The following is a 24,491-nucleotide window of genomic DNA, read 5'->3' as shown; positions in this document are numbered from 1 at the left end:
TTATTTTACCAATGAGGGTTGTATTGCCTGTGCACCCGTACTCATCATTTGGCTCCTGGAAGCGGTGGGCCACATTTAATGCTCATTTACTGTAACAACATAAATCTAAGTACCTCACAAGGTTGTTTCAGCAGCCACTTGGTAAATACCTCCCGAGTGTTGTCTCTACCAGCCACTGTTCTAGGTGTTGTATATAGCAGTGGGCAAGGCAGACAAGATCCTTGTTCTAGTGGAGCTTGTATTCTGTTTAGGAGAGACAGACAAAACAAAACAAACACAAACAAAGGAAAAATATGATCTATAACCTGGCTATGTGGTGATTTCATACAGAGTGACTTGATTTGTGTAGTTGGGTTAGGCAGGCTGAGGAGGACGTGGAACCAAGGCATGACTTGACCAGCTGAGATCCGGGGGAAGAGCACTAAAGGCAGAAGGACCACCACACAGACCCTAGGGTGGGGGATTAGCCCAAGGAGCAGAAGGAAAGCCAGTGTGCCTGAGCGAGAGAAATAGGAGGAGGTGAGGTCAGAAAATTAGGGCCCATATTACATAAAGCTTTGTAGGATATGGTTTAAGGTGTTTGGATTTTACCCAGAGTTGCAGATGGGAAGCCCCTGGAGAAATTTAAGCCCAAGGGGAACACACTGTGATATATATTTATGAAAGATACTTCTGGCTACTACATGAAAAAGAGTGGAAGGAAGAAAAGCAGTGGAGAGACTGCTGCAGTAGCCCAGGCAAGAGGTGGAGGTGGTTTGGACCAGGAGATAGTACTGGAGAAGGAGAGAAAAGGATGAGATTCAAGATACACTGTGGAGGTGGAATTGTAAGGACTTGTTGATGGATTAGACGTAGAGGGTGAAAGAAAAGAGTCATGGGGAAAGAAACCTCTAGGATTTTGGCTTGAGCAGCTGGGTGGATGGTGATACATTTTACTGAGGGGAAGAGTGTGGAAGGAACAGATTGGGGTGATAATCAAAAGTTTTGTTTTGGCCATGTTAAGTTTGAACTGCTTCTTTCATACCCAAGTAGATATGAGAAAATAGAGATAAGAGTCTAAAGTTCTCAGAAGAAACCAGGAGTAGGGATAGAATTTGGATGTTGTCAGTATATAGATGGTATGTAAAGCCGTGAGACCAGATGAGACCTTCTAGAAAGAGTGCAGAGAGATGGACAAGAGGGGGCTCTGGACTGAGCATTAGGGGCACTTCTTTATTTAGATGAAGCCAAGCAGAGGAAGAGGAGTCATGAGGAGACCAGGGAGTGACCACCAAGAGCAAAAACCAGGGGATGGTGGTGCCGTCGAAGCCGACAGAGGAATGTATCTCCAAAGATAGGAATGGGGCTTCCCTGGTGGTGCAGTGGCTAAGAGTCCACCTGCCAATGCAGGGGACACAGGTTCAATCCCTGGTCCGGGCAGATCCCACATGCTGTGGAGCAACTAAGCCCGTGCACCACAACTACTGCACCCGCGCGCCACAACAATTGAGCCTGCACACCACAACTACTGAAGGCCATGCACCTAGAGCCCGTGCTCTGCAACAGGGAAGCCACTGCAATGAGAAGCCCGCGCACTGCAACGAAGGGTAGCCCTCTCGCCGCAACTAGAGAAAGCCGGTGCACAGCAACGAAGACCCAACACAGCCAAAAGAAAAAAAATAGATAGGAATGGTCCATTGTGTCATATGCTGATGTGAGAGGTTGAGCGAGATAAGAACACACTAGATTTGATAGCAGTCTTACTGGAGCCATGAGGCCACAAGCTCTGTTGGACTGGGTTGAGAAGAGAATGGGGGTGATGGAGAGGGAGACTAGACAATTATTTCAGGAAATTTGGCCTTAAAGGGGAGCAGGGGATTAGGATAGTAATTGCAGGGGATGTAGCATCAGCTGAGGGTTTTGAAGAGATAGCAGAGTATACTGTACACTGACGGGAGTGGGTCAGTAGTGAGGAAAACTCGATGCAGGAAGGAGGGCTTAATTGCAGTAGCAGTGGTTAAGTATAGTGGTCGGCCTTTGAGAGCCAGGGAGATTATCTCCCTGGCAGCAGGAGGAAACACACTGGGGTAGAGATGCAAGTTGGTTGGTAGGTTTGGTGGTGCGAAGATGGGGGAGTTCCTGTGGGATCATTTCTATTTTCAAAATATAAAATTTGAGGGTAGGTATCAGCTCTAAATGATGGCTTAGGAGGAGGCAGTGGAAGTTTAAGAAGAAGCAGGAGGTTTGAAACAGTAGTGAAAATTGAGACAGCCGGTCTGATTGCCTGACAGTTTGGAGAGATTATTTGAGAATTATGGTTGTGAACGTAAAGTGCTACTAGTCAGCTTGGTTGTGTGGTGTTTCCTCCAGCAACAATTAGCTATTTTGATGTTGGCATATAATTTCTCAGGCAAGTATGTGGAGGGAGAAGGCAGCAAATGACTTGGTGATTGCTAAGGTGTGATTATGGTGACGGGCCATGGAATTGAAGCTGAGTACGGGGCAAAGAGAAAGCCTGGCGGCAGTGGTGGATAGTCAACGTGAGGGAGCGTCATGGCTTGGGGCTCCCTGGGATTGGTGGGAGTCGCAGTGTAGGTGAGCAGGGTGAGAGGTCAGTCAGAGCAGGATGCTCTGAAGTCAGGATTTCAGAGGTAACGCCGTTACTGTGGTGACAAGGTCAAGGAAATGACCATCAGACGGGGATGGCAAAGGGGCTGGAGGAGAAGATCGCTGGAGGTGAAGATGGCAGAGGATCCAGAGACGGCAGAACTGGGGCATCATTCCCATGGGTGTTGGAGTCTCCAAGGTGACAAGGATCAAGGTCGGAAAGACACTGAGCTTGGCACGGAAGTCGTCACTGAAGGGAGGCAGAGGGGTGGGCGTGACTGTGTGGAGAGGATTAACTTTGGTAATTTGTGACGAATACTTAACATGGTACCAGGCGCTCAGGTAGTGGTGGGAAGGGTGGTTTTTATAATAACAAAGAAAGGTTAATAATTGTCATCTCTATACTCCTGGTGGGCAACCTCCTTGATCCAAGCAGATGAGTCACTTGCTGTTTTGTCTGTTACTTTCTGAAGTTATGTTTTTATTAAGTTTCTGTGCCACTTCCTGAGCAATTAAGTGATTAATGTTCTGGCAATTAAGTGACTGGTAATTTCTTCTGTTTCTAGTTATTTTGGACACCTGGAGGGCTGTGGTGCAGATCTACACAAAGAAATTCGAGACACTTACTATCAGTTTGTTCTGTTTTTGGTCAAAGCAGTTAAAGGGTTTAGTAACATAAACGACAGGTACGGGATAATTTTATGATTTCTAGAGAAAAAATTATTTCTGTTTTTTCTGATTTTTTAAAGAAATACATGTCCACTGTTAAAAATACAGAAAAGCACAAAGAGTAAAATAAAAATAACCCCTAATCTTACCGTCTAGAGCTAATTGCTAATGTTAACTTATCAGTATATTTTCTCCCAGCCTTTTTTCTATATGGTATGTACAGTTTTTTAAAGTGGATGGGTTTTGGTTCATCTGAAAATTTGTAACCTGTTATTTTCAGTTTTAAAAACTTGAATAGACACTTTGCTGTACACCTGAAACTAACACAACATTGTAAATCCGTTATATCCCAATAAAAATTAAAAACAAACAAAACTTGAATAGAAAGCCATTCCCCGGTCTCCTCCATAGTAAGTGGTTTAGACATAAACCTTAAATCAAATGGTTCTTCTCTACATCTGAGCTGTATAACCTAGGCTAATTGGGCCTGGCCCTGACCTTCCTGTTTATCAGAGGTGAGTTTTACTACTCAGTCCTTTACCGTAAAGTGTCCCCTGTGGTAGTCCTAGCAGGGTGGAGACCTTTCTCTTTATGCTTTCAGAACTCTTTTGCTTAATCTGTTGTTTGAAGAAGGTTTATATGGAGTCTGAGAAATTGGAAAAGAGATTATAAGGAACCCAAACCAGCAATCTGGTGTTCCCTTCTGTTTGCCACTGACAAGCACACCAGGTCTCTGATTCACATTGTTTCTGTTGTCTCCGTGGGTGATGGGCAGCTTTAGTAACTTTCACCTTCGTGGCCTCTTCAGGTCCTTGCTGCCTGCCTTGTCCTGTGTCCAGACGGCCCTGCTTCATCTTTTGGATATGGGCTGGGAACCCAGTGATCTCACCTTCTTTGTTGACATTCAGTTACCAGATCTCCTCATGAAAATGTCACAAGAAAATATAAGTGTCCATGACAGTGTGATCAGGTAAGGACACAGTCCTGCACTCTGCAGTTCCTACAGTAGCTAATCAAGTACAGGGATCGTAGCACATTCAGAGCTCGGGCCTGGAGCTAGACTTTCTGGGGAGTATCCTGGCTTTGCCACATACTAGCTGGATGACCTCGGGCAACTTTTTAAACTCCTTTGTGCCTCAGTTTCCTCATCTTTAGAGCTGGAGGTAATAACAGTACCTACCTCAGGATTGCTGCGAAGAATGAATGAGTTCCGTTTCTCAGTGTTTAGCAGGTATCTGGTGCATGGTGGTGTATATAAAGTGGTGGTGGTGGTATTGTGAACTCAGCATGAGTTTTCTCCTCATTTTTGGAGATCCTCATATAGCTTGTTGAATTGGAGAATCTTTTTCTGTTGGTGGTGGTGGTGGTGTGTGTGTGATTTTTAGCCACTATAACCTCTTGCACATTACAAGGACTTAAGGTATGAGGGGAAAAAATAGTATGCAAAGTTTTCTCTTTTTTTTCTTTGCACTTCTCATTCCACTTGCCCATTAATCACTCATGTCTGTAGAAAAGAAAGAAGAGAAAGGGGGAAGAAGAGCAAGAGGAGATAATTAGGAGGAAATCAGTGAATGAATCAACATCAATTTTCACTCTCTCAGAAGAGATATCCTGGGAAAAGGACATAGAATTTAAGCGGTCTCCTTGTTTACAAACCGCAGCCATTGCCCTGCTGTCAGAGGGAACTCTTGGTGGAGGGCTGGGACACAGCAAGGAGGAGGAATGGGTGGGGCACCAGCTTTCTGGCTCTTCAGCCATCAGTCTGCTTCTTGTTTCAAGCTTCGCCTACTCCTACATGACCCAGTCCTTGGGAGTAGGGACCGCACCTTCCTCACCGCTCCCCATAGCACCCGGAACAGGCTCAGTTTGAGTAGGCCTGAAGTCAGTTTGTTGGAACACGTGAATGAACAAATGTGTATTTGTTGGTTGGTAGATGTTTTGCATTTGCTGTCGAGCAGATAGTTGTGTATTTAAAATTACGGTTGCTGAAACAAACTGTAAACTGAAATTATGGAAATCTGTAATTTTGCACCTAAAAGGAGTCCCTGAGATTATCTATTAGAAATGAGGAAACTGAGGACCAGGGCTGAGTGCTGTGTCCAGGTCTTACAGCAGCCAGCGGGAGAGCTGAGGCCCCAGGGTCTCCTGACTCCCTTCTCATGCTGCTACCACTAGGGTGTGCTGAGCATGTCCAAATTGGACTTTTTTTTTTTTTGCTTTATTTGGCTCCAGTGCCTGGCACATAGTAGGTTCACCACAAATGGTTGTTGAGTGGGATTATGCCATGTAGGTACGACCTTTCAAGCTCTAATTCCTCACCCATTGTAGTCTACTCTGGAAGGGGCTTCTCCCTTTTTATTGGTATATATCTATCAAACATCTGGCAAATCCTGGGGCTTTGAAAACCGAATTGACCTCTTCCCTTCAGAAGTTTAAAAGTGCCTCGTGTATTAGACCCATAGGACACAGAGTCTGCTAACAAGCACTTTCCTTGATTATTGGGAGAGGCATGCTTTTCTCTCTTTATGTCCTTCTTTCAGCCAATGGAGTGAAGAAGATGAGCTTGCTGATGCCAAGCAGAATTCAGAATGGATGGATGAGTGTCAGGATGGCATGTTTGAGGCCTGGTATGAAAAAATAGCCCAGGAAGATCCAGAGAAGCAGAGGAAAGTAAGACCTCTCAACTAGAGTAACCTGAAGTGACTTGCTAGGAGTTTGGAGAGGAGAGTCTGTGCGGGGGAGTGCCAGCAGGCTGTCCCCTGAGAGGGCTCCAGGTGGCAGTCAGTACCTTAGTGAGTGGCCATCACCCAGCCTAGTCTTTAACCTGAGGGGCCCTGAATCCTGACTTGACCACAGTCAGGTGGTGGTTCCCTCCCGTAGAACTAGATTCACAGGACATAGGCTCGTGGGGCTGAAGTAAAATATTAGGTGCCAGTTTATTAATTTATAGTGAGCAATAGAATTGCTGAAGGCCCTGGATTCTGGTGTCCGTGGTACATTCTTTTCCTGTAGGCAAGCAACTTGGGAAGTCATGTTTCAATCAGAAGGTTGCCTGGTGAGCGTGGAAGCAGCCATGTGTGCCCAGAATCAGAGTTACATGATTCATATGTGTAGAGGCATCAGGCTCACATAGCCTGCCATGTCCATCTCCACATTAGGGGTCTATCTGTCACCACCACATTATGCCAGGCATCTGCTGCTTCAGATGCATTCATTTTCTTAGTTTGTGTGCCTACTATGTGCCAGTTACTTTGCTCATTTGGCATCTCTGTGGTGCTTGGATGGAGCACACCAACTTGGCCTTTGCGATTTTTCTCTCTTGTATGTCAATACCTTATTGGGAGCCATTCTAAGGTGGCTTGGCATATTTGCTGTGCTATACTACTGTATGGTGACTTAGTGGTTTATTTCCCTTATTTCTAGGCCGTAAAGATAAAGCATACTGTAGCCTCCAGGGACTTCGCAGTAAAACAGTTTGTTTTGCTCATGAAATGGTGCCCTTACTCTTTGCCCAGAAAGTTTTTCTTCTTAAGTGCCAGCAAACAGTGCTTCTTTTGCAGTGTTTCCTGTATCTGTGAACACTACCCTTGTCCAGCCAAGTACCCAAGCCAGAAATCTGGATGTTGTTCTTGACCCTTCCCTTTCGTGGGCCCCTGTAACCAGTCAGCCCCCAAGGTTCCTCACCTCTGCCTTCTACTACCTCTCAGCTCTCCCACCTTCCACCATCTCACTTTTGGCCCAGTCCAGCCCTTATCACCTGCTGGGGGGGTGCTTTAACAGCTGCTGTCAGGGTCAGTCTCCCTGTCTCCAGTCTTGCCCTCTCTGATCCGTTCTCACTCAGTAACCAGAGGAGCTTTCAGAATGCTCAGTTACTCTTCTATTTAAAACGTCTGTGACTCCTTAGACTAGCATCCCAGGCACTTGTGGTTTAACCTTTCTAACTTTATCTGGTTACCCCCCCTCCACACTGTATTCTACATACGGAATTATTGCCAAGTTCATGAGCCCTTGCCTTGACCCTTTTGTGCCTCCTGTAGAACTTGCTATTGCTTTTATCGGGCGTGCCCACCACCCTTACCCCCACCCAGCTAATGCCTGTTTGCCCCTCAGGTCTCACCTGAGGAATTAGCACCTTTGAAAAACCTCCACGTGCCCTGTAAGCCTCCTGAAATTGTCTGTCCAAGCCCCTGTCATACTGTATGCTGTCATCTGTTTGCTTCAGGGAATTCCCAAGTAGACACTAAGCTCCTACATCCCCTAATCCTAGCACCTAGTACAGTGCCTGGAATATTTTAAGTACATACTGAAGGATGGATTGATTACTGAATAGTGGCCACATTAAAAGTCTGTTGGTTAATTGTGTTTTATTTCATCTTATAGATGCACATGTTTATTGCTCGCTACTGTGACCTGTTAAACGTGGACATCTCTTGTGATGGGTGTGATGAAATTGCCCCCTGGCATCGCTACCGGTGTCTGCAGTGCAGCGACATGGATCTCTGCAAGACTTGCTTCCTAGGTAAATTTCACGACCTCAGTGTGCCATACCCAAAAGGAATAAGCATTTCTATTTTCTGTGATCTTGTCATTTTTTAAACCCCACTGTACAGTAACAATACTGCCCCAGCAGTGTTCTCTGACTTGTTGGCGAATATGACCCTTATCTCCCCGACTGAATGATAAACTCCAGAGCTCTGTTATGTGATGTGCTGTCATCTTCTATCTTGCTGGGTATAGGCACTTGATAAACACTCAGCACCAATGAATGTACATTCAGTTGAGTTTTCAGGAAATGATTTTGCCTTCTGAATCATGCAGTGTTTATAAGAAGTAAAATACACACAAGCAAACTTCAGAAAGTCTTGAATCCTCTTGACTTGTAGGTGCTGAGATAAAGCAGGTTGTCAGTAGTAAGCAGTTGAATGCTCTTTGTGTGCATCACCCAGTCGAATAAGATACAGCCCCTGCTCTGGAAGCATTTATAGTCTTAGCAGGAGACTGGACCTGCTCACAAAATGTATATTCCAGGACAAGAGTGTACATGCTGAGTTACAGATGAGCAGTATAGATTGTTCTGGAAAAGTTCAGAAGTAGGGAAGGCTACCATTGCAGGAAGGCTTGTGGAGGAGATGGAATATGAATTCGTCTTTGAAGAAAGTTAGAACTGGGTGATGAAGGAAGCAGTGGAGAGTGCGTCGTCATCCAAAGCTGAGCAGGTCCAGGGACAGAGGAGTGAGCATACGTAGTGTGTTTAGACAGACTCTCCAGTGTCTGCTGCTGAGTGATAGATTGAGACAGGTTGAGTCCAGGTTGTAGGACCCAGAGATACCAGGCTCAGGAATTTGAATGAGTTTACAGACAGTGGGGAAGGTTTTTCAAGAAAGGTATTAACATGACCAGAGCTGTGCTAGAGAAAGGGGGTTCTGTCCATGTAAGAGTTTCCTTTAGGAAATCAATCACAATAGTGACAAGGGGATTAGTGCCTGGACTGGGTTTCTGGCAGTGGGAACTGAAGTGGGTCAGAGGTAAGGAGCATTGAGCAGGGTGTATGATGGGGCTCAGAGACCCACTGGACTCAGAGTAAGAAGGAGACCAGAGCTGTCAGTCTCTTTCGTGACTAACATTCTTTCTCACTCAGTGGGTCTGTGGTTATGGAGTCTGTTTTCATCTATGATTCGGGAATGAAAAAGTAAGAGCAAATACCTGATAACTTCTCAGTGCCTGTTAAGAAGAATACACCAATATTTGTTAGAGTAGAGGTCATGGGAGACAGCCCACAGATTGGTGTGTGGACTTGTGCTGCCAAATGGAGGTCATGATGGGATTGGTGACCTGTTTGATCAGACTCCATATTGCGCTGGAAAAGCAGGGTCCATGCACGGTACCATTGCTAAGATGTTCCATGCCAAGAACATCATGCATATGCTAAGAGCCACCTGGGGAACCCTTGGTCTCCAGAAGATTCCTGTGGCCCGTGACGCCCCGATCAATCTGTTGGGAACAACCCTGCTTCTGGGGTTGGTTTGAATTTGGAAACTAGCCCTTCTAAGAGCCCTTTGCCCAATTCACCTCACGCTGCTGTTTTTCCCCCAGGTGGGGTGAAGCCTGAGGGCCACGGAGATGACCATGAAATGGTCAACATGGAGTTTACGTGTGACCACTGCCAGGGTTTGATCATAGGCCGGAGGATGAATTGCAATGTGTGCGATGACTTTGACCTTTGCTATGGATGCTATGCGGCCAAGAAATATTCCTATGGGTATGTCTCAGATGACCTCTAGCCTGGTAAACTTTTCCTCATGTATTCCTTTGCCTTCTTTTTAATAATTAAAAAAAAACTTGCATTATAAAAAATGTCAAACATACCCACAAGTAGAGAGAGTAGCACAGTGAATCTTCACGTAACCATGACGCAGACTCAACAATTAGGAAGATTTGGCTATGTGTGCTTAGCTTGTTCTTTTTTTTAATTTTCCTTTGTTAAAGTATTTTAAAGCAAATTCCAGGCCTTAAATCATTTCCTTCCTGCATACTTCATATCTGTCTCTAAAGATTATGGTCATTTTCTCATGTTACCAAAATGCTATAACCACACCCTGCGAAACTTCACAATAAGGAATTCTTACTTCACCTGGTTTCCATAGACAGTCTTCTGGGGATTGTGAAATCCCAAAATGGAATGTGCAGTGTTTGTTCATTTTTCTGAAGAGAGGGCGCATACCCATCTTTAAAATTTTTTTAATATAAATTTATTAATTTTATTTATTTATTTTTGGCTGCGTTGGGTCTTCGTTGCTATGCGCGGGCTTTCTCTAGTTGTGGCGAGCAGGGGCTACTCTTTCGTTGCGGTGCGCGGGTTTCTCATTGCAGTGACTTAGGCGCGCGGGCTCAGTAGTTGTGGCTTGCGGGCTCTAGGGCGCAGGCTCAGCCGTTGTGGTGCACGGGCTTAGTTGCTCCATGGCATGTGGGATCTTCCCAGACTAGGGCTTGAACCTGTGTCCCCTGCATTGGCAGGCGGATTCTTAACCATTGCACCACCAGGGAAGCCCTGTCTTTAAATTTTCAATAACCACAGTCTTAGAGCTACCTGATGCCCAGTTGTGACCGTGCATGTGGTCCCCTGAGGCCCAATTCTCCCTTTTTGGGGGCTCACAAAGGCCTGTAGGCCTTAAAGATGTCTTGCCTTTGCAGCCACTTGCCTACCCACAGTATCACTGCCCATCCGATGGTGACCATCCGGATCAGCGACCGGCAGAGGCTCATCCAGCCCTACATCCACAACTACTCCTGGCTGCTCTTCGCCGCCCTGGCTCTCTATAGCACCCACCTGGCCAGCGCCGAGGACGTGGATGGCGAAAAGCTGGATCCCCAGGCCCGCAGCAGTGCTGCCACCCTGCGGAGCCAGTGCATGCAGCTCGTTGGGGACTGTCTGATGAAGGCTCACCAGGGAAAAGGTAATTGTTCCTCATGCATGGAAACCAGACCACCCCTCAGCTGCTTGTGAAGCAACAGCCCCAGTGGAAGTGAAATGCAGTGCTCAGTTCAGAAGCAGTAAAACCCAGTTTTCCACAAGAGGTGCTCACCCTGAAGTAGAACCTAATTTTAAATCCCCAGATGCAGGACTTCCCTGGTGCTCCAGTGGCTGAGAATATGTGTTCCCAATGCAGGGGGCCCGGCTTCGATCCCTGGTCGGGGAACTAGATCCCACATGCTGCAACTAAGACCCAGTGCAGCCAAAATAAATAAATAAATACATAAATATTTTTAAAAAAAAAAAATCCCCAGATTCATTTGAGAGAAATGTCAGCATTAAAGTAGCATTTAGTTTCTCTAAAATATTTCATGAAGATGTAAAAAAAATTAATAATTAAAACTCTTGATGTCCGGGGATGAAGTATTTAGTATTTGAATCCACCAGACTTAACTTTGCCAAAGGAATGCAGCCTTTTTTTAACCTGGAGTGCAAATCTACTTCCACACAACTGTGTTCTAGATGAGAGCTAGTTATAACTAAAATAGTTTGATTAGGGACTTCCCTGGTGGTCCAGCGGTTAAGACTCCACACTCCCAAAGCAGGGGGCCTAGGTTCGATCCCTGGTCAGGGAACTAGGTCCCACATGCCACAGCTAAGAGCCCACATGCCACAACTAAGAGCCCGCATGCCACAACTAAAGATCCCGCATGCTGTAACTAAAGATCCTGCACACCGCAACGAAGATCCTGCATGCCACAACTAAGGCCCGGCACAGCCAAATAAGTAAATAAATAAATATTAAAAAAAAAAAGTTTGACTAATAAAATATCTAGATGACTTTGAATCTACTGAGGGGTGCCAAGGAGAAAAATAATGTGAATGTTCAACTTCTGAGTAATGTAAATTCCTTTCAGAATAATGGACTAACTCCCCATTCTAATAAACATTAGGGAAATCAGACTTGGATGAAGTAGCAGGTGGGTAATACCAGTACTTCAGAGCTATTTTGTTATCTATTTGCCAGTGGAAATTTAGAAGTCTGGCTGTTTGGGGCTACTACAAAATTTTAATGTTTATGATTTTCTAAACAGACAATCCTATTGTATCTTTTGTCCTCTGTTGTTAATAAAGTACAAGTATCCCTCACTATCGAAACTTACGGTGTCTGAAATCAGGAGCTGAGTAGATTTGGACAGCCATGGCGAGGGGGGTGGGAGGGTGGAAGGTTGGATGGAGTACTCTTTGGTTCATTTTGTGGAGAACTCAGCCATGTATTTCCGTATAGTAGCAAAGTGATTTATGGCATTTGCAGAGAATAATCCTTATTATAAAACTTTTAACCATTCTCTTATTTGCTTCCCATGTAGGTCTTAAAGCTCTAGCTCTTCTTGGTATATTGCCAGACGGTGACTCTACTTCAGAAAAGCAGGCCCCACCCGTCGCTGTGCCCACCCAAACATCAGAGGAGCAGCCAGAGAAAAAAGCCATCCAGGCTGCTGTGGAGCCAGCCGATGCAGGCCCATTTGTGCACCGCAGTGTAAGTAACAATCCTTCCCTGGGCAGAGTCACAGGTGAGCTCAGAGCTTTCACACGAGGGACTGGAACACAGAGGTTAACGGTATAGGCTCGCGACCCAGATTACCTGGGTGCAGATCCTCTGTCAGACCTTGGGCACATCACCCGAATCTCTTCGCTTTGGTTTTCTCGTCGGTAAAAATGGAAGGATAATAATAATAATACCCATTCCTTAGGATTGTTGTGAGGATTTACATGCATTACATACATTGAATTAATGTCTATAAAGTGCTTAAAACAGTGTTCAGGAACTTCCCTGATGGTCCAGTGGTTAAAACTCCATGCTCACAGTGCAGGGGGCCTGGGTTCGATCCCTGGTTGGGGAGCTAGATCCCGCATGCCGCAACTAAGATCCTGCATGCCACAACTAAGATCCCGCATGCTGCAGTGAAGATCCCACATGCCGCAACTAAGATCCTGCATGCCACAACTAAGATCCCACATGCCACAGCTGAAGAGCCCGCATGCCACAGTGAAAAGCCTGCATGCTGGAACGAAGATTTCCTCACGGAGCAACGAAGATCCTGCATGCTGCAACTGAGACCCGACACAACCAAATAAATAAATAGATAAATAAGTAAACATTTTTCTAAGAAAAGCAGTGTTCATAGTAAGTTCCCTGTCAGTGTTAATTACTCCTGTTTCCTGCCTCCTGTGGTTTTTATAAGAATTGAACAAGATTATGCACCTAAAGAGATTGGTTCCTGACCTATGGTGAACACTGTATATGTGAAACTATTTTTATATTCAGCCAACAAATAGGTGATACTAATTGCTTACTACTTACCAAGTAGTTTACATATGTAGTTTAGAGTAGTTTGCATATGCTTGTGTAAGTAGAAGAAAAGCCTTCCTAGATCCAGGTGGAACCTGTGACAGTGACATTAAGATTGTTCTGTGGAAGAGCAAGCAGAGCTTCCATGATGCTGCCTCCAAAGCTTGAGTCGGTGCTGTAAATGCCCCTGGCTTTGCTTCAAGAGCTGCTGCTGTTTCTGTCCTCTGTCTCTGTTGTGGAGGATCCCCATTTGGTGGTTATAGCTCACTGGGATCCTGTTGTCATTTAGAGGAAGGCAAAAGCAAAGATAGCTGGCAAAAACTTGAAAATTCTATTAGCTTCATTCCGCCAGAGAGCCAGCACAGGACAAGTGACATAATAACCTTCAAGCCTGTTTTGACCACAAAACCCCTTCTCCAGGCAGCATCGTACCCACCCACAGATTATGGTGGGGCAGAAAGAATGTTATCAGCAGAGACAGGATAAATCAGCAGTCTTGTCTTCACCTTTGAGCCTGGGAATAATTGTATCTTCTTGTGAGCTCCCAGCATCTTATGCTACCCATCAGCACAGCGCTCCCCATGTATCTACTTATTCATTTATTTATATGAAAATGGACTCGGTGGATTTTTTTTATTCAATGGATTAAAATCTTTTACTTTTTATTACTTATTTTGATGCTCGTATTGTCCCGTGTTTGGCCAATGGAAACTTCCAGCTGGCTTTTGTGTCCTTTTGATATGTCTCCATTATTATTTGAGCACTTTCTTAATTTTTGATACAAAAAGTTGTTTCAGGCTTATCTTAGGCTTTCCCTGCCTAGGGACTGGAATCACCCTTTTTCTAAGGATCTCCCAGGGCATTATTTTTATTCCTGAGGTGTCCCTACCTTTTGGGTCCTCTTCCCATCAGCAGCTGGGTATACCCAGGGTACCCTGCCTCTGCCTCTGGCTCTTAGTCTTCTCTCTAGCAAATTGCAGTTTGCAACACTGTGCCCACAACAGAACCCAAACGTCCCCACTACAATGGCCCTAAGAACCATATCCTATTTGGGCCCTGAGTACAAATCACTTGTTTTTGAACTTCTGCGTGTTTCTAGCCAATCCTAGGCTGTATTAAGGGTATTGTCCCTCCTTCCCTCTAATGTCTAGAGATACTTTTTGTTTTAAACAACTGAGAAAGCAGTCTCAGCCAGAGACATCATCTGTCTACAACGGCCTCTGGCCAGTAATGAGACCCTCTTGAGTGCCATGTGGTGCAACTGCAGTGGCTCTTTGGAGTCCTGTGATAACAGGAAAGAAGATCAAGACTAACATTATTAGCCAGAACTTTGGAATTATATTGTTTCCACAAAGGGCCACATAGTACAGAGAGTATAGTGTTGGAGATCTTTTCAGAGGGTACATTTTTTAACAAGGCAGGTAGCTCTCCCAGTCTGGTCCCCTTTTTGGACAATCTTTTTTTTTTCTATTAAATAACTGTATTTAAACTTACATAGAGATTGAGAAATCCAAGATCAAGAAACAAGTCAGGAACAGAGCTGGGAAAAAAGGTCAGGTCTATGGATCTCAGCTTCATAGGAGAGAGAGAAGGTAGGGGACACGGTGGAAAGTAAAGGCACATTTCTCTTCATGTGGGTGAAGCTGATAATGTGTCGATTCATGATGTAGATGTGTTATCTTCCAAATGCAGAAAGCAGTTAGCTGACTTAACACAGGGAAAAACCGACAGTGACATGAGGACGGGGGAGGAGTCGCTAATTCGTGTCACGGGGGCAGGTATCTGTGTCACTGACTTTAATGATATTTTTGACTTGAACAGCCATTTTCTTTGTCTTTTCTTTGAAAACCTCATAGTCTTCAGGGCTCAGATCACGGCCTTTGGCAAGTGCCATCATCAGGGAAGTCATGAATCCGTCCTCACTTGTGTTGACTAGAAAAATAATACATACCTTCCTGCGATCAGGAAGTGTGTATAAATAGTCCTTCCCTGAGTAGAGCATGCTGAACCAGATAGCCACGGGTTTTTTTTGCAAGGAGGCTGAAGCTTTGACACGTACAATTAACCTTTCGATAAAAGGTGAATCTAATGTCACCATTGGATGACTCGTTAATAAGCAGAAGTTCATCCTTAGTGGTCCATTTTCACTTACCATGTTTTCATTGTTGGCAGCCAAGTAAATGGTACTCCAGTTTCCAGTCCACTCTTCAAGCACCCACATTTTCTCTTCCATTACCATTTCTTCTTCTGTATCTTGGGCAATACAGAGAATGCCTTAATTTAAAAAGTGTATTGTTGTAAAAATGTCGCTGATGGACTTGCTCGATGCAGGGTTAACACAAACCTCAGAAAGCTCCAGTCATCCTGTGGTCAAACAGAACTGGTGCTGTGATCAGTTTCAAGCTTAGATTCAAGTTCCATTCTGTCTTGGTTCCGTCGTGTGCTTCGGGCAAATCTCCTGGACAATCTTATAGCCACTTTCTTCTTGGGGTGTTGAGGGTAGGATTGATGTTGAGGTTACAGTATCTGGAGAAGGGAGGATAAGTCAGCTGCCGCTGGGAGATGTCAGGATCTTCTCATGAGTGTTTAGTGTTGGACAACGCTCCATCTTTGGCTCCAAAGTGTCCTGCCTTCACAGACTCCTTGGAGCTAGGGTGCCTCCACCATGCACAGAAGGCTTCCTGCCTGGCCTGGTTTCCACATATAAGCCTGTGTGACAGCAAGGAAAAGTACCCTGAGGGCCCAGGGAGTGCAGGTGATTCTTGGGGTGACTCTGAGTGACTCCTAAGGAAATTCAGGTCAAGGACTGTCACCCTGCCAATGTGGGCAGCTCACTGCCAGACTCCTGAGCCCAGAAAACCCTCCCAGCTCCAATGAGGGCCCCCTTTATAAGTCTGTCTGCCAAAATGGAATTCTCAAAGGTGTAAAGTCAGCTTACTGTGCTAGAAGGAAATCCACACCTTTGTTTTTTTTCTTTTTCCCCAAGAGAAGAACTGTCTATACCTGGCTTCTGGAAGATAAATAGAATGTGTTAGAGGTTTGTACCAGAGCCATTGCTTATGTGACTGCAGGCTCTGACAGAGCGGCATTTGGAAGGTGTTGGGGGGATGTGATGCAGTGATTACTGTCTTAATTAGAGTACAGATTTATCATCAGAAACGAGGGGCATTCTCTAATTCAAAAGTATTTTTGTTTGTGAAGACTGATTGGCTAGTGATTTTAAAAGTTGTATTAGATTAACAAGTAAACTTTTTTAAGAAAGAAACCTTAATTCTTTTACACTCACCGTTTCGTTTTTAGGGGAAGAGGGATGCCCCTAAGGAAGTCAGACCTTTAGACTGCAAGCAGAGGAGCAAGGCAGGGGGAGCTGCATCGTTACTGAAGGGTCCTTCCTGCCAGACGCAGATTTCAGACTCACCTGCAGACGCCTGTGCACCTACAGAACTTCCAGGTAAAGACTCTTTGACAGTTACCTTGATCTCTTTCATCTTAAAGGGCACGCATACCCGTCCCTGACTTACTCCTTGCACACAATTTAAAATTGGCTAGCACCCAAGGGTGCATGGTTTCTCAGTTCTGCATCAGATGGTACTGATAACACTTTGAAAGTCACCTTTTCTTCATCCTGCCTGCTTTCCTACCTCGTTTATTCCCTAATTTACTGAGTGCCTTCTATGTGCCAAGCACTGTGCTAGGCCCTGGGGTTGAAACAGGGACCAAGTCAGACAGATAGACACATAGCTCCTGCCCTCACAGTGCTGACAGTCTGGGAGGGTTTAAGACAAAGGTGTGTGTAACTGATTTGAGCTGGGATGTGATTCTGTCCAGGAGGGAGGCCCAAGTGGGTGTTAGCGGTGATGGGTGTGTAGCTGGAACAGGTTGTGTCAGCGTAAAGCCCTTGTAAATAAGGCCTGCACGGGACCTTCAATGTGCTGAGATCTACTGGGGGGAAGGGCATTCAGGGCAGAAAGAACTACACGAGCAAAGAAAGGCCCCAGAGTGGGAACCCCCAGAGAATCCAGGCAGTCCCTTGCGGGCAGGTGTGTAGGGAGGGAGTGGAGCACTGGAAGGTGGAAGTGGAGAGGGGCTGTGCACTCTGCTGTGGAGGCCCTCGGACATCTGCTGGGGATGGCAGCGCAAGGTCAGGGCTGTTTCAGGGCAACTGAGGAGCCAGGAGTGGGGGCGCTGTGGGCAGAAGGAGCGCGGCAGCAATGTCAGCCCAGTCCAGGACGGCTCGGGGAGGCAGGATCCTCCCCACATGGCCGGCCGCTCTGTGACAGGCAGGGGTGAGCGCCGGCATCCTGCCCCGTCCGTGGGGCCAGCTCTCAGATGGGGCTGACGCTTATCTCTGCAGGGCCTATAATTCTAAGGTCCAGAAAACAGTTTGACTCCATGTCAATCCAGGTCATCAAAATCCACTCTGGTCTGATTCCATCTGAGGAGCAGCATCCTGGTTCACATACAGTTTATTCATCCATCAAGTATTTATTGAATAGCTGCTGTGCTCCAGAAACATTTCTAGGTGTTTGTGATACATCATTGAAAAAAACAAAAATCTAGAAGGGAAGCCAGACGGTAAACAATCAATATCAAATAATATGGTGTGTTAAAAGGTAATTAAATGCCATGAGCGCAGAAGAGCAGGGGAATGGAGAGCGCAGAGGGGTTGGGAGAGATCGGAGGGCAGGCTCAACCTTAAACCAGGACGATCAGGACAGACCTCCTTGAGTAAGACGTGTTCAGCAGTAGGTTTTTAAAGTCCCAGCTTGATTCTGTAGTGGCACAGGAACAGTGCGGTGGTTTACTTGCCTCTTCATACACATATAGAACCCGGCAAAATCTCAAAGCTTGGTGTTTTACAACTCAGATGCTGAAAATGCAGAAGCATCATCTCAGAAGCCCATCGAGGAAAAGGCAGTTACTCCAAGCCCTGAGCAGGTGTTTGCTGAGTGTTCCCAGAAGAGGATTTTGGGATTATTAGCAGCCATGTTACCTCCCTTAAACTCGGTAAGAGACTAATTGGCATTTAAAAAAAGGGGGGGTGGGGTGGGTAGTGTTATGCATAGAAAAAATTTTTGGAAAGCCATATACTGGAATTAACTGTTAATTGCAGTCATCTGTGTATCCCTGGGGTAGGATTATAAATTACAAGTAGGATTGTAAAATGATACCTGAGAATGTTTATTTCACAGTCTATTGTCCCTAAGCCATTTGTGAAAGACACTGCATAATTCCTTTGGCACCAGGCCAGTTATAAATAATATATGAAGGAGATGGAGTGTTTAGCTGGTGTGGTTACATAGATTTTTGTATTGAACGGATTCTTCTCCTCTCTCGACAGGATCCCACAGTCCCCCTGATAGACCTGGAGCACGTGCTCCCACTCATGTTCCAGGTCGTCATCTCAAATGCAGGCCACCTGAATGAAACGTATCACCTCACCCTGGGTCTTCTCGGCCAGTTAATCATCCGCCTTTCACCAGTGGAGGTAGATGCCGCAGTGACCAAGGTCCTCTCAGCCAAACACAACCTGTTTGCAGCAGGGGACAGTTCCATTGTGCCAGATGGCTGGAAGACCACCCACCTGCTCTTTAGCCTGGGAGCTGTGTGTCTGGACAGGTAGCCACCCTCACTGTGCCCCACCTTGGTGTTCATTTACTTAGGTCAGTGATCTGGCTGTTGATTAATTTCAGCGTGCTTCCCTGCTCTTGTCTAGGGGTCTTTTGTGAGAGTGGAATTTTTATTAGCAACACTGTCAACCGACATTAAAACTGCGCTTAAAACCCACATTAAGACAGCTGTGCAGTCTGGGCACTCTCTGGTGATATATATTCTGGTTTGTTCTTTCCTGAGAGTAATAAGTGTAGGCTTTGGGGTTGAAGAAAATAGATCTATTTTCATTATATAAAAGTAACATAATCAAAATACCAAATTTGGAAAACCAAAATGAGGGGGAAAACTCACCTTGCCTTGTACCACATCAGTGCATCTGGTGCTGTTTTATTCTCCCCACTGCCACCGCACTGCTTGCAGGATCTCAGCTCCCTGACCAGGGATTGAACCCGGGCCGTGGCAGTGAAAGCCCAGGATCCTAACCACTAGGCCACCAGGGAACTCCCTGGTGCTATTTTAGTATACATTTCCTGTGCGTTTTTTTCTGTACGTGAATGTGAGTGTGCACAAGTGCACATGGTGCATGACCTTTTATAGAGATTTTTAAAAGCATAGCTGTGGACTTGAGTATATAAGTAGCAAATCTTGATATCCCCCCCCCACACACTTATCATTATATGAAAAGCGTCATTCTGGTAGTTTGTTTGTTTGTTTGTTTTGTTTTTGACTACATTTATTCCAGGAAATCAAGGAGGGTTTACAGTTTTAAAATCACTACGTTAACAACAACCAAAATGGGAGTGAGGGAGTACAATGTGATCATATCAACCAGTGAAGACAAATCATTTGATAAAGCACAACAATGTATTCATGATTTAAAGAAAAAAAGAATAGAGGAGTAGGCTCCTGATCAGTTAAAGAGTTGTCTAACATTCTGGTAGCTTTTAAATTAATATAATGAATGGCTCATTGGCACGCTTCTGGGTCTGCCTTTGAGTGTGGTGACCTGATGAGTTGAATTTGGAGTCTCTGCGCTGCCATCTAATGGAGCTCTTGCCTTCTAGCCGCGTGGGCTTGGACTGGGCCTGCTCCATGGCGGAGATCCTGCGGTCACTCAACAGCGCCCCCCTGTGGCGTGACGTCATTGCCACCTTCACAGACCACTGCATCAAGCAACTGCCCTTCCAGCTGAAGCACACCAACATCTTCACGCTGCTGGTGCTGGTCGGCTTCCCCCAGGTACGCCACTGAAGGCCTGGCCTCCTCTTCATCACGTGCACAGCGTATATCTTTGGAAGTTTTTGTTTCTTTAGTTGTATAATTTGCCTTTACAGTATTGGTATATTTTCAAGATTATGGGATGGTTTGTTCAACTTGCATTTTTAACAGTTTTAGCCATTTGATTCATTTTCTTGGCTTTGAATAATAGGTAACTGTAATATATTAAATTACAGAGAACTTCAAAATACAGTTGTTCACTTTGGCATTCACCTTGATCTCATTTCTACTCTTCACGTCTCTCAACTGGTTGGGACGAAGAGGACTGTGAAAACATGGCTTTATCCAGCAAGCACTTAAACCAATTCTGTGCCAGGCCTGTGCCAGGCCCTGGACTTAGAGATGGGAAGAACCCTGTCCTTGAGTGCTTGTTGAAGTCAGCGGCACAAGCAAAAGGCACTGTGCTCTATATGCTGCTGAGTTGCCTTTTCTGTCTGTGTCATGTTTAGGTCCTCTGCGCGGGGACCCGCTGTGTTTATATGGATAATGCCAACGAACCACATAATGTGATCATCTTGAAGCACTTTACTGAGAAGAACAGGGCTGTGATCGTCAACGTCAAAACCCGGAAGAGGAAAACAGGTCCCAAGCATAATTATTTTTTCTAAGAATGAGAGACAGTTGTCCAATCTCTGTATACCCTAAAATCAGTTAAGATATCTTGGTTCTTCCCCTGCATGTGAATTTTTAAAACACAAGTTATAGCTCCCCGAACTTCTTTTTGCTTGTCTCTGAAGTGATGTGGTTGAATTGGAATCACTTTGAAGGCCCTTTCCACACTGTTATTTTGTGTACATGGCTCTGTGTTTTTGAGTTGGCTAGATGTTTAGGTTCTGAACATTAACTCTTTTCATTTGCCAGTGTCATTTGTTTTCTAATGGGTAATTTAAATATATGATGGAGTCAGGCGGCTACAGGACTGTAAAATAACTTCACATAATTGTATTGGCATTCATGTCACTTTCCATTTTGTTTCATCAATAGAACAGTGAAGGTACATCATCATGTGCCCAGGTCTGCTCTTGAAATAATCTGCTTTATCATTCAGCTTCAGCACTAGGCACTGTCTGTGCTATTTTTGTGTACTGTGCAATGTAAAAGTCAAGGCTTATTTATTTATTTGTTTGTTTGTTTGCATGTGACTGTCCCATTGTTCTACGACCATTTGTTGAACAGACTATTCTTTCTTCATTGAATTATCTTGGCAACTTTGTGAAAATTAATTGACCCATGTATGTTTGTGTCTATTTGTGGATTCTGTTACGTTCCATTAATCTATATATCTGTCCTTACGCAAATACCACATTGTCTTGACTGTTGTAGATTTCTCCTGAGTATTGAAATCAGGTTCTCCAACTTTGTTATTCTTCAGAATTGTCGGCTAGTCTAGTTCCTTTGTCTTTCTGTATAATTTTAGAATCAGCTTGTCAGTTTCTATTAAAGAACCTGTTGGACTTTTTTTTTTTAATTAATATTTATTTGTTTATTTTTATTTTGGCTGCACCGAGTCTTAGTTGTGGCATTCGGGATCTTTCATTGTGGCATTCGGGATCATTGTGACAAGTGTGACAAGTTGTGACAAGTGGAGTCCTTTCAGCTGGGACATGTGAACTCTGAGTTGCGGCATGCATGTGGGATCTAGTTCCCTGACCAGGGATCGAACCCGAGCCCCCTGCATTGGGAGCACAAAGGCTTAGCCACTGGACCACCAGGGAAGTCCCCCTGCTGGACTTTTGATTGGCATTGTATTGAATCTATAGATCCATTTGGGGAGAATTGACATCTTACCAATACTGAGTCTTTTGACTTGGGAGCATGGTATATCTCTCCATTCACTTATGGGATAAATTTGGGTCTTATAAAATGTAGATCTTTAATTTCTCTGAATTTCACATGGGGTATCAGATGCCTCTTCTCATTCCTGGTTTTGGTAATTTGTATCTTTTCTTTTTTGTTTCGTAGGCTAGCCAGAGATTTATCAATTTATTGGATCTTTGCCAAGGACCAGCTTTTGGTTTCATTGATTTTTCTCTATCTGTTTTCTCTTTTATTGATTTCTATCTTTCCATTATTAATTTCCTTATTTCTTCTTGCTTTGAGTTTAATTTGCTCTTTTTTCTTTTTCTGGTTTCTTAGAGTGGAAGTCTAAGTCACTGATTTGAGACCTTTCTTTTTTTGTCGATCGAAGCATTTTAATGCTGTGAATTTCCTGTTAGGTGTGGCTTTATCCACATCCATAATTTTTGATATGTTGTGTTATCATTTTCATTCAGGTCAGAGTATTTTCTATTCATCTTGTGATTTTTTTCTTTCTTCTGTGATTATTTAAAATTTTGTTGTTTAATTTCCAAATATTTGGGGGTATTCCAGATACCTTTCTGTTATTGATTGCAAGTTGTGGTCAGAGAACATACTATGAATGATTTCGGTCCTATTAGATTACTGCAATTTGTTTTATGGTCAAAAATTTAGTCTGTTTCAAGTAAGATTCCATGTGCACTTGAAAAAAAATGCATATACTGTGTTGTTGGTAGAGTGTCCTACAGATGTCATTGAGATCAAGTCATTTGACAGTGCTGTTCAAGTCTTCTATACTCTTACTGATTTTTTGTCTATTTGTTCTAACAATTACTGAGAAAGGAATGTTGAGGTATCCAGCTATAATTGCGTGTATGGTCTGTTTCTCATTTCATTATGAAACGTTCCTTTATATCCCTAATAATATTCCGTGTTCTGGAATCTACTTTAATATTTAGGTAGCCTCTCTAGCTTTTTTGTTGTTGTTACTAACATTTGCATGATGCATCTTTTTCTATTCTTTTGCTTTAACCTCCCTGTGTCTTTACATTTCAAGTGTAGATAGCACATAGTGGAGTCTTGGTTTTGAATCCAGTCTGACAATACCTGCCCTTTTTTGTTGTTGTTTTTTTTATGGAAGTATAGTTGATTTACAATGTCATGCTAGTTTCAGGTTTACAGCACAGTGATTCAATATATATATTCTTTTTTCAGATTCTTTTCCTTTATAGGTTATTACAAAATATTGAGTATAGTTTCCTGTGCTATACAGTAGGTCCTTGTTGGTTATCTGTTTTATATGTAGTAGTGTATGTCTGTTAATCTCAAACTTCTAATTTATCCCTCCCCACCTGCCTTTTTTTTTTAAAATTATTTATTTATTTTTGCTGTGTTGGGTCTTCGTTTCTATGCGTGGGCCTTCTCTAGTTGCGGCGAGCGGGGGCCACTCTTCATCGCAGTGTGTGGGCCTCTTACTGTCACGGCCTCTCTTGTTATGGAGCACAAGCTCCAGACGCGTAGGCTCAGTAGTTGTGGCTCACGGGCCCAGTTGCTCCGTGGCATGTGGGATCTTCCCAGACCAGGGCTCGAACCCGTGTCCCCTGCATTGGCAGGCAGATTCTCAACCACTGTGCCACCAGGGAAGCCCATACCTGCCTTTTAATTGAGATGTTTAGACCATTTGTATTCAATACACTTATCAGGATGATTGAGTTCAGATCTACTATCTTCTTACTTATTTATTTGTTTGTTTTTATTTTTGGCTGTGTTGGGTCTCTGTTGCTGTGCGCAGGCTTTCTCTAGTTGTGGCGAGCGGGGGCTACTCTTTGTTGCGGTGTGCGGGCTTCTCATTGTCGTGGCTTCTCTTGTTGCAGAGCATGGGCTCTAGGTGCATGAGGTTCAGTAGTGTGCAGGCTCAGTAGTTATGGCACACGGGCTTAGTTGCTCTGCGGCATGTTGGATCTTCCCGGGCCAGGGATCGAACCCATGTCCCCTGCATTGGCAGGCGGATTCTTAACCACTGTGCCACCAGGGAAGCCCCTCTACTATATTCTTGCCTGTTTTTTGTTTGTCACATCTGTTCTTTGTTCTTTTTTCCTCCTAACTTCTTTTGGATTGAGTTGTTTTTGTTTTTGTTTTTTTTAATGATTCCATGTTATCTCCACTATTAGCTTTAAAGTATATCTTATTTTTTTAGTGGTTGCTTTAGGGTTTACAGTAGTTTACCTTCAAATAATTTCTTACTGGTTGCATTAGGGTTTATAATATACACCTTTAACTCATCGTGGTCTGTCTTCAAACAGTCTACCACTTCACATATAGTGAAGAAACATAGGTTTTGTATTTTTATTCCATCATCTTTTGTACTGTTGTTGTCACACATTTTACTTTTACAGGATATAAACCTCACAATACATTATTTATTTTGCTTTAAAAGTCACATACTTTAAAAGGGATCTTAAAGTGAGAAAACAATAGCTTTAATATTTAGCCACATATTTACCATTTCTGGTGCTCTTCATTCCTTTGTATAAGTTCAGGTTTGTACCTGGTATCATTTTTTTTTTCCTGAAAAACTTCCCTTAATATCTCTTGTAGTGCAGGTCTGCTGCTACAAAATCATTATTTTGGTTCGTCCTGCCAAACCGAAGAAATATTTACTTTGACTTCATCTGTGAGGTGAATTTTTCTAGGTAAAAAATTGTAGGCTGAGAGTTTTTTCTT

At 44.1% G+C, this 24,491-nt stretch overlaps 1 protein-coding gene across 2 annotated transcripts in view; it reads left to right on the top strand.

Moving 5' to 3' along the window:
• The window catches only part of ZZEF1 (zinc finger ZZ-type and EF-hand domain containing 1), a 114,666-nt gene that overhangs the window by 70,788 nt on the left and 19,387 nt on the right, over positions 1-24,491 (top strand). For both annotated transcript variants that reach the window (XM_082860183.1, XM_082860182.1), the window contains exons 31-42: positions 3,153-3,272; positions 4,064-4,225; positions 5,796-5,925; positions 7,636-7,774; positions 9,349-9,514; positions 10,447-10,709; positions 12,097-12,266; positions 16,380-16,530; positions 17,947-18,086; positions 18,421-18,698; positions 19,757-19,931; positions 20,420-20,552. In XM_082860183.1, coding sequence (XP_082716309.1) covers positions 3,153-3,272; positions 4,064-4,225; positions 5,796-5,925; positions 7,636-7,774; positions 9,349-9,514; positions 10,447-10,709; positions 12,097-12,266; positions 16,380-16,530; positions 17,947-18,086; positions 18,421-18,698; positions 19,757-19,931; positions 20,420-20,552 — 2,027 coding nt within the window. The remainder of the gene's footprint in view (positions 1-3,152; positions 3,273-4,063; positions 4,226-5,795; positions 5,926-7,635; positions 7,775-9,348; positions 9,515-10,446; positions 10,710-12,096; positions 12,267-16,379; positions 16,531-17,946; positions 18,087-18,420; positions 18,699-19,756; positions 19,932-20,419; positions 20,553-24,491) is intronic.

Source organism: Leucopleurus acutus, assembly GCF_964270905.1.
Source record: "Leucopleurus acutus genome assembly, chromosome: 19".
NCBI lineage: Eukaryota > Metazoa > Chordata > Mammalia > Artiodactyla > Delphinidae > Leucopleurus > Leucopleurus acutus.
Note: the sequence above shows the minus strand (reverse complement) of the source record. Positions and strands in the feature narration are given on the sequence as shown.